General features: G+C 42.2%; 1 protein-coding gene across 2 annotated transcripts in view; it reads left to right on the top strand.

Annotated features, from left to right (window-relative positions):
- The first annotated feature begins 7,347 nt into the window (after positions 1-7,347).
- tsc22d2 (TSC22 domain family 2) overlaps positions 7,348-10,453 on the top strand; it is a 38,988-nt gene continuing 35,882 nt past the window's right edge. The window contains exon 1 of one of the 2 annotated variants that reach the window (XM_074636193.1): positions 7,348-9,660. In XM_074636193.1, coding sequence (XP_074492294.1) covers positions 8,057-9,660 — 1,604 coding nt within the window. In that variant the 5' untranslated portion in view covers positions 7,348-8,056. The remainder of the gene's footprint in view (positions 9,661-10,453) is intronic. The other variant, XM_074636195.1, reaches the window with a different exon arrangement.

The following is a 10,453-nucleotide window of genomic DNA, read 5'->3' as shown; positions in this document are numbered from 1 at the left end:
TTTAAACCATGAATCAGAACTATGTCTCATTCGGGATTACAGCTCAAAAATCGGTCTCACCAGGAATGTTGTTTCACCTCCTCTGTGCTTATTTTCACGGTAATTGGCATTCATTTCTTGTGTTGTAAGGGTTTTAAGACTCCAAGGCCCTGAACTTTGTACTCCTTGTGTTGTTGGTAGCTTGTGATTTTTGGTGATTAGGGAATTTGAATATATTCTAATATTGCTCTCATTATAAAATGGTGGGCCTGTATTGTTGGCCATTTACAGCCTTCAGTGTACATTGTTCTGTATCAACTTAAAACCCTCTGTCTGAGGAAGAGTGTCTGACTTCAGACAAGCCTCCTTTTGTTTTCTTTGTGCCATTAAAGGCCTGCAATTATGCATATATTGACCATATTAAATACATTTCTGCGCTTTTCTACATTCAGCCGCTCCTCTCTTTTTCCTTCTTGTCACTTTGCCTGGAAAATGCCAACATAAAAAAACACTTCAATCATCATATACAGGTACATACATGAGCTTTGACCTTTACATTTAACCCATTCTAAGCATTGAGCTGCTGCAAAGCGCCCGGGGAGCAACTGGGGGGGTTCAGTGTCTCGCTTAAGGACTCTTCAACATGTGGACAGGAGGAGCTAGGGATCGAACTGCTAACCTTTTTGTCAAAGGACGCTCTACCCACTGAGCCACAGCCGCTCCGACCCAGCATGTAGATTTCATTTCAATTTTGGTGGGGACACATATTAAGCAGGGGGGTCTGGGGGCAGGACATTTTCAGCGTCAAACAGTTAATTTCCTGCATTCTGGTGAATACTTCTGCATCAATTTGTGTTGGAAATGTCTTCATTTATGTAAAGGAAAACACAAATGTGCCAATATATAATAAAATATAATGCAGAAAGGCTCTCGGGTATTCTATTGTTTTCAAATATTTATTCTCCTGTAGATCAACTTTTCTCATTTAATGTTATCCCTGCTGAGTCGACACACATGATTTTGACATGATTTACTCTTCTATCCTCCTTTGTGTCTTTTGTTTTGAGAAGTAACCTCTTTAAATGTGCATGTGGCACCTATTCACTTCAATGAATTCATTTTAATTCATTTATAAACCCCTGGACATCCCCAACATGTAGTGTAATGATGTAAAGTGTCTGAGCGTGTCCTTGCCAGTGAGGTCAGTTGGAGGGAATACATGCTATACAAGCAGGTTTATCACATCTTGACGGCACAATCATAATGTCTCATCCTATTACGTTCCTCTGTGAGTTTCTCTCAGTTAATATACACACATGCTGTATAATTGCAATATCATACGAACTGAGAGTGTAACAAGAAGTTGCTAAGAGTCAACATATTTTCTGTGTTGCAACAGTCTTTGGGGGCTCCTCCTCCTTTTCTCCCCGTTCTACCATACAGGCTGACGCTCTATACATTACTGTACATTACTGTACATTACTCACATATGGTATTATATAATGTCAGGATATTGTGCAATAACTGAACCATGAAAACCCCAATAGGCTAACTCTGAAGGAATTCGTGAGGTAGTGAAAAATAACAGGAGGAGCGACAGAAAAAATACACCCAATGATATCCAAAACCACACCAGACTTTAGCTCGGAGCTTGTTTTGTGAATCGTGTATATTTGGAGCTAAAAGGAGACTTATGTGGACTGAAAAAAATGCACACACATTTATTTAACACTTACTTTTATTAGCAGTCAGACACAGGGAAATAAATGGTGCGGGTCAAAACTAACAGAAAATGTTTGTTTCTGAAAAAAGGAGCCCAATAAACCTGAAAGCATGCACATGGTTCACGTGCATATTTCATTATTTCAGCTTCAGGCTGGTCAAGTCGCCCTGAACCAACCCTTTGTACCCTTTTCTCCGGGGAACCCCTTTTTTTAGCAAGTGCTGAGTGATGTTTGGTCAGTCTGTTTGTTGACCGTGCACTCTCAGACCCCTCAGTGCTTTGCCAAAGGCCAGAGGTCTCCCAGGTTGGGCTGTTGAGAGTGACCGCTGGCCAGGACCCCGCGCCCCGAAATACAGCGGTACAACGGCCAGCTTGTTGCTGCGGTGGTACACTGAAAGTGGACCCAGCATGCTGGACTGTGACGCGCCGCAGCACAGCCTGGTAGTCTTCGCCCTCAGACCAGAGCAAATAAACACGACCAGCTACACAAACACGTTGGCGGGGGTTGGGAAAGCCCACGCACAGCCCGCTACTAAAGGAGGGCGTCTAAGTATAGAGGGCTGGTTGGAGATGATGTTGCAACATTGTTTTCGGACGGAGCTGTATCAGGTCCATTAGAGAGAAGTAAGAAGTAAAGTTTGGCTAATAAAAAATATCTAAAATTGCTGTAATTCAGTATTTTTTTCACATTTTTTGGAGTACACACAGAAGCTGATAAATAAATGCTTTCAATCATAAAGCCAAAGCCTTCAAAAGAGCCACTTTAGCCCCACAAGTAATCTTACTTCTACTTAATTAAGTCATTATCTTTTGGCATTTTATCTGTTTTTCCACCCCTTATGAAATGCAGCAGGAATAAAAATCTAATTGTGTATTTTATTACTGTGTCAACCCACGTCCACATTGAGTTGTTTTCCATCTCCTCTGTCTTATCTGAGGACTGCATGTAATTGTTTTCGCCAGACAGACCTTGTGAGTCGGCAACCGGACATTATGTAACTGTGTAATTCAATGATTAGTCGGTCGTGTCAGGGGAATAATACGGCAAAGCTATTTACAACCTCACAGTCCATCAGCCGTTTAATAAACTTTATGAAAACACTATGGTTAGTTGTGTTGCCCTTTCTCACAAGATCAATAAAACTGCAATAAATTAAAGACAGACAGAATGGAAAGGTGATCTGTTGGTTAAAGAGATGAGGCACAGAGGTCACAGGTTTGAGTCTGTCCTTGAGCAATACACTAAACCTAATATTACCACTTTCTCCTCCATATTGTCCACAACTGCAGTTCTGTATAGTGCCATGGAGGGTGTTGCATGTTAACTTAATCTGCATGAATATGCATACAACAAAAATGAGAAATAAGAAAATGTTTTATTTTATTTTTTGCCTTTATAAGTGATGCATGAGAGCTGACAGGAAAAGGGGGGAGAGAGATGCAACAAAGTAGCCCAGCTGAACTTTAACAAGGGACTTTCAGATTACAAAACCGCCAAGGCCATCAGGATGCCCCACAGTCAAACTGTTTTAAAAGTCCTGATCCGTGGTTGAACCAAGATCTGCCCCAAAATCTAATCATTTGACCTAGAGCATTCAGAGGAAGGGTGGCTTTCCTAGCTAGATTGACAATAAGGGGGTTTCTGAGCAGTTTCCAGAACAGAAGTGCTCGTCATCTAATTGCCAAAAAATGCAATTCTTGCAGAAATCTCGAAATGTCAAAAGTTTTTGATACCAAATCACAGCATGGCTTCTTCTATGGTGTTCCCCAAGGTCTTAGTGTATCAATGTGGTATTTTCGAGGGATTCTTGATAATTTTTTATCAATTCTGGAGTGGTAAAAATGATTAAATTTAGCACCACATCTGTGTAACAAATGGTATCGACCCAAAAATTGCTGCATGAGACATACCAGAGCATGGGAATGGCCATCACATACTTCTATCATAATGTTCTAAGCCCTTATACACTTTCACAATTTATTTTAATGTTCATTTCTGATTTATGAGTAGAACAACTTGTCACACAGTGCTGAGCTGCATTTCAAATTAATCTTCAGGTTCCCAGCTTTCAGATGATGTACACCACTTCTATGTGACATCTACTGTTGACCAGCTGACTCCCCCTAAAGATTCCCTGTACCCCTATAAAAAAAGACAAAAACGGTTCTATGTTGGTGTCTTAGGGTTAAAAAAGAACAACTTCTTGACCGTGATCAGAACTGACGTCACTCAGACATAGGCCAACATCATGACCAATTTATTTTTCTTTGTGTCATGTGTTGGTCTTATGACAAACTGTCCTTCTGTCAAGCACACACGCCTTTAGTGGAGCAATAACCTCTCATCAGTTCATTGCTAATGAGTCACCATCAGTGAATAAAGTCATTAATGCAGTGTGGGTGACCTAAGGTAAACAAGTTACTTTAGTGTCTAAAAGTGCTCAAATGTGGTTTATTTATGAACAAATGTCGTCTTATCCAAAAGGTTTCATCAGTCTTGCTTATGCGGATTCCAAATCATTTAAACCTCTGTGGGTCATTCACATCAAACAGGTTATACGAGAGCTGCCGAAGTCACACATGAGTCATCGTGGTCATATACAGTATAAATAAAGGTGTGAATTGTGAAATCACTTGGGCAGTGTATTGAGGAGGCATTACAAAATCTCCTGATAAGAGGTGTGTCACAGCAACAGTATTACTACTCAATAACTGCCCCTTAACCCTCCCATTATCGTTGGGGTCAAGTTGACCCCATTAAATGTTTAACGTCTCTAAATAAGTGCTTGATATCCTTTTTTTTTTAAACTTAATGACTTTTCCTAATTTAATGGGGATAACTGGGTAAACATAAAATTAACATGATAATGTTTTTTCAATGTCCTGTATGCACTTTGTATGCTTCAGTGTTCAATTTGACCCCAGGTTGTTTTAGACTGTATAAAACATAGAAGACATATGAACATTTTACACATGTTTGTTTAGGTTATTTTGACTGTTATTGAGGTCACTATCACATGCAATCTTATAACTGTTAGGGCCCTAACCTGCCATATACATACTTGTATAGTGCAAGAACCCCTGATATATCCCACATTATCTAAAGGGGTATTTAGATGGCCAACAAAGAGAAATGAAGTACCTGACACATAAAGTTGGGTAATAATTACAATAATTTCTGGAGGTTTAAATTGCTGACATCAAATTGACCCCAAGGATAAAAGATGTTAGTAAATTTGAGAATAACAGGAGAAGGAACAACACAATTATATTGTGGTGGGAACTACTTCTAAAAGCAGCACTAGAGGTCAAATGTCAACTGTACAAATTCAATTGAAGGAAGGTACAGTAATCATACAGCTTCAGCCTTTGGAGCAAGTGAAATAAGACATATGGGGATGTACCTAGGAGGAAACTGGAGATCATATCTGTTTCTCAAGAATAAATTTGTTTCTTAGGAACATATTTAATATTTATGTCATTTACATTGGCCGCTAATGACAAAACACATGCAAGAATCTCAGTTAAAACTGGTGGAAAATGCAGTCAAATATATTAATAAATGCTGCAAAACATACACAGAAGTGATTTTTTCTTAATGACTGATTGTGTTTTGTTTTGTGCTTTACCCTTAGGGGTCATCATAGTCATGGGCCATATGTATGAGGCGTTTCCTGCTTCCTGGACATGATATGAACACTGGCCACCAGAAAAATACTTGTATGTTGTACTGGAAATTGTGTCCATATTACAACCCGGTTCGGTAGATGGCATTGTGCTGAACCAGGTTTTTCTGTAATGATATTACTGTTTAAAGAGGATTACTTCGGCAGCTGAAATCCTGGGTTTACATGTGATCAAAAGTTTCTGAAAGGGCGAGGTGTGCTGACTAACAATCAGTTGAAAGTTGACTTCAGTCTGTTTTTCTCAGATTTTCTTCCAGAAACAGCAATGTGAGAGGATTTCCTTTATTTTATATGATTTGGCTTGTGATTTTAGATTTAGTTCAGTTTCTTTCTCAGTTTAGTTTAGAATAATTAATGTTTTCTTATCTACCTTCTTGAGTGTCCTTACGTTGTTTGTTTTGTGTAACAGCACAATCTCTTATAAATAAAGTAGGAATCTATCTATTTAACTTGATGACCTTCACATGTGCACAGTGACTGATAACATGCACACTATTATTAATTTTACAGTCACACACACACAAACCTGTAGGCTGCATTCATAAAGACTGCATTCATGACTGTCATCTTTGTTAAGCAACATGTGTCTGATTTCCTGGAGATAAGTGACTCATTGAAAAACATGAAAACTCTTGTCATGACTCAGTTGATTGAAATCACTGAATGAATGATTCAGACTTGCAACCGTGTAACTGTGGTGCTGCCTATCTTGGCCAGGACACTCTTGGAAAAGAGATTTTTAATCTCAGTGAGTTTTTACTCCTGGTTAAATAAAGGTTAAATAAAATTAAAAAAAGACTTTAATCCTGGGCAACAAAGATAAGTTAAAATATTTGTTTCTAAAAACGGACAGTTGCTTCTGTCAGGCGAGATCAGAGTCAAACGAATTAGGTCCATTTAAAAGGGCATTGTTTCATGTGACGGCTGTAGTATAAGCAACGGTAAATAAAAATGCACAATTGATAAACTGTATTTGTAATTCGTAAGGTTATCCGAATGTATAATCTCCAAATTATAAATCCTACATCACCCAAAAACTAACATCTGTCGACTGCTAGCAAACTCATTATTATTATTTATTTATGCATTTCTTTTTTTGTTCCTTTAATTATTTTCTACCCCCTCTTTTATTTTTGTTATTATATTATTTTATAACTTAAGTTATCTTTCCTATCCAATTGTGCCTTTTATGTTAGAAGTATTGAGTTTAGATTACAATGCCTTAAAGGTCCCATATTGTAAAAAGTGAGATTTTTATGTCTTTTATATTATAAAGCAGGTTTAAGTGATATATAAATACTGTGAAAGTATCAAAGGGCTTAATATACGGAGAAATACACACAGCCTGTATTCAGAAATTGTGCGTTTGAAACAAGCCGTTAGGATTTCTGTCCATTTGTGATGTCACAAATCTACTAATCATAAATCAGTTTATTTCCTGTTGCAGTGTATGTGAATGACATCAGCTGACAGGATGTAAACATGGACCAAAGCTGTTGCCTAGCAACGCAATTCTGTTGCCATTTCGTTGAAATGCGCTAAAACGGAGCGTTTCAGATAGAGGGTAAATACAGGTATATTCAGACACACAGTATGAGAAAAATAATGTGTTTTTTGAACATTAAAACATGTAAACATGTTCTAGTAGAAACCCAAAATACAAGCATGAACCTGTAAATGAGCATCATATGGAACCTTTAATGTTTGTAAATTAATTTTCTTCTTCTTTTTCTTCTTCAAAAACTATTTTCTGCTTCTTCCGGTTGGGACATGAACCGGAAGTGACGACGGCGACAGAGATTTTTTTTTTAGCCTCGCAAAACTATTTTAGCTATTTTAAAATTATAAACAGCCTCAACAACTCTACAAAAGCAGTACACAAAATAACAATCTGTGGTGTTGTTGAATTTTAAATATATTTTTCTTTAGATAACAGAGAAAACTAGTTTGACCTCACTACCCAGGATGCACTGCGCTCTTGCCATCTTGCGGAGTGGCTGTGTTAGCAGCTAGCAGCAGTTAGCTCACTGAGGTAGAGTGGTTATCTGTCAGCTAGCTGCTGGTAGAGGAGCAGCTGCCAAACAGTGAGCTGTCCACACGGCGAGAGGACACAACTTCACCCACTTTGACACGTTTTCTCTCTGTCCACCTGCTGGATTATATACTCTCTTCTTTATGGTAAAGCCAGTGGACTTGTTTACATCATGATGTCGCACATGCTGGTGCTGAGGAAGGGAGAACGAGCTAACAGCAGCTAACTGAAGCTAGTCGGTGAGAGAGAAGAAGAAGACCGGAGACTAAAGTACCGGTGGCAGCTGCTCAACAAGAACTTTGACAAGGGCCTGGTTGCAACTCCGCTGCCGGGACACACAAGGAAAGGCCGGACCAGGACCGGGGTGTCAGAGAGAGAGAGAGAGGCCGGAGGAGGAGCAGCAGTCACCCCGTGTTTCTGTGACCAAACACCGCAGGGAGGTTTGGGGAGTTTCTCAGACTCTGGCTCCAGGGTTGTGACACTTTTCTCCGACTAAGAGGAGGAGGAAGAGGTATGGAAATGCCCTGTGACGGTACGTGTCTGTGTCATATCCCTCAGCTGTGAAATTACTAGACATATTAGTCCACAGCACTTTGTTTTCATCTGTGGGAGCAGACAGACTTTGAGGCAGTCAACATGTCGAAAATGCCTGCGAAGAAGAAGAGTTGTTTCCAGATCACGAGTGTAACGCAGGCTCAGGTGGCGGCCAGCAGCATCACGGACGACACCGAGAGCCTGGACGACCCGGACGAGTCCCGCACAGAGGACGTGTCGTCGGAGATATTTGACGTGTCTCGGGCTGATCTCGGGGTGTGTGAGAGGAGTTCATCAGAGGAGACCTTAAACAACGTGGGAGAGCCTCAGGAGCCCACCACAGGTCCTGTCAACGGGGGTCTCTCTTATAAGAGTACAGGCACTGGTCGTGTCACCCCACATAATGTAGGAGGAAGTGTGCCTGTACCAGCTACAACTCAACCTTTTGTTCCAAGCTCAGCCACCCATCAGCCAGTCACCCATCCAGCCCCTGCTGTGGCTCACACAGCTCCTGTGAACACCAGCTGTATTTCCCGCTTCAGGGTCATTAAACTTGACCATGGCACTGGAGAGCCCTTCAGACGGGGCAGGTGGACATGCACTGAGTTCTATGAGAGAGACTCAGATTCAAATGTTAATCGAACTGTGGACAGCATAAAGCCGGCTGTGACCCTCGATCACAGTATAGACAGGGACAGTGGTCTAGGGGCCACCGGTAACTCTGTGGTCACTAGCAGTGCTTTTTCTGCACAGGCTTTGGAGACCACTGCGGACAGTGGCTACTCCATTGCGCACCCTGCCCACCCTCACCCTTCAGAGCCTCTGCAGCAAGGCTACAGCTTGGCTCCTCACATAGGGAGTGGGGCAAGTGCCTTCCAGCCCACAGGGTATACAACTACAGCATCACAGCAAAATCAGGCTCAGGTCAATGTGCAGCCTGTTGCGCCCCAGACCTTCCTCTCTAACAGCCTCAATGGTGTGCACCACAGTGCCATGCATCAGAAGTCTCCCATTATGCCTCCTGCCACGCAGGCCCAGCAGTTTGCCTATTCTACTCATCCTACTGGCCTCTCAGCTGGCCAGCCGGACTATCGCCAGCAGCACTTTGTCTCAAGCACTCAGAACCTTCCCATGTCTGCCCTCCCTGTGGGGCCTCCAACTAGCCAGGTACCATCGCCTCTAATCACCCCTGCTGGTCCAGGAGCCCAGGGGCTGGGCGGAGAGGCAGCCTCAGCCCAGAGCCTCCTGCTGCAAGTGGGCAACACATCAGCCATGGCACCCATCCTTCCAGGAAGTGGCCAACATCAGCATGTTAACCAGACTCAGCCTTCAGGAGATTTAAGCTTTGCCCCTGCACCTTCCCTCACCACCACCACCTCCCACAGCGGCGTCCAGAACGCATCTGCCACAGTGCCCAGTACCACCAATACCCCTCCGGGAGTGCCAAGTCAGGCACTGCCTGGCACAGGAGGACTTGTCAAGCCCCAAGGAGCCCACGGAGGAGCAACAATAGGCCTTCCCTTCATCTTCAGCAACCAGGCAGAAGATGGCAGGCAGAAGTCTGATGCCCTACCTCAGCCCAGTGCCCTTGTGGTGCCCGGGAAATATGGTGTGAAGCCTTTCATCGGCGATGGCCTCCACCTGCCCACTCCTTCTGTCAACAGCCTGTTTGGCATCCATATCACCATGGATGTGGATGAGGACAGGTAAGAGGGTATAATACATATGAAGGCCTATGTGAAATGAGTCCATAAATGTTGTTTACTGCTTTTTTTTGTTCAACTGTGGGAAATCAAGCAATATTATAGCATTGATATCAGTTTGCCTGAGCAAAAAAAGATACCTGGAGCAGCACTGATAAATTGTTGGAGGAAGTAAGTGTGTATCTGGAAGTTTGCCCTCATATTAAACATTCTTGTTGCATTCTGATGCATTGTGGTCATACGCCACACTGTGGAGAACGCCTCTCCCTTCACCAGTGCCAAAATTAGGCACACTATAAGTGTTTGTACTTAAGGAACAGCGAAACAAAACACATTTCTCAATTCTGGGTTAGAGGGGTAGTGAGCCAATGTAAACTGGCAGAGACAGGAGAAATATTCTGTCTTTGTCATTAATAGGCAACTCACAAAATGTTGGATAGTAACTTACCTCTTTTACACACCCACAGCCCCCCTCCCTCAAGCCTCCATTCAACCATACAGGCTGATTGGGTTCAGGGGGCATTAACAAGCACTTGCATAAGTTACAACACATGCAGTAGCTGTGTTTTGTAGCCGAGAAGGGAATATATCCCCAAACGTAGGCGGTCTGTTTTTATTCTCCTGTCTGTCTAGGAGAGACGGTTAGCATATTGGCCCTGGGCAGCGATCCCAGCCTCCCAACTTTATAACTTGTAAATACAGACTCTTCACTTGCCTACAGTACTCTTCTACTACATGTACACACTGTAGCTATTTTTAGGGTCTGTTGGATGGCCTTCGCACAGCTTGACCTGAA

The sequence above is a fragment of the Sebastes fasciatus genome, chromosome 5 (assembly GCF_043250625.1).
Source record: "Sebastes fasciatus isolate fSebFas1 chromosome 5, fSebFas1.pri, whole genome shotgun sequence".
Lineage (NCBI taxonomy): Eukaryota > Metazoa > Chordata > Actinopteri > Perciformes > Sebastidae > Sebastes > Sebastes fasciatus.
This window is presented reverse-complemented; position numbering and strand designations above follow the sequence as displayed.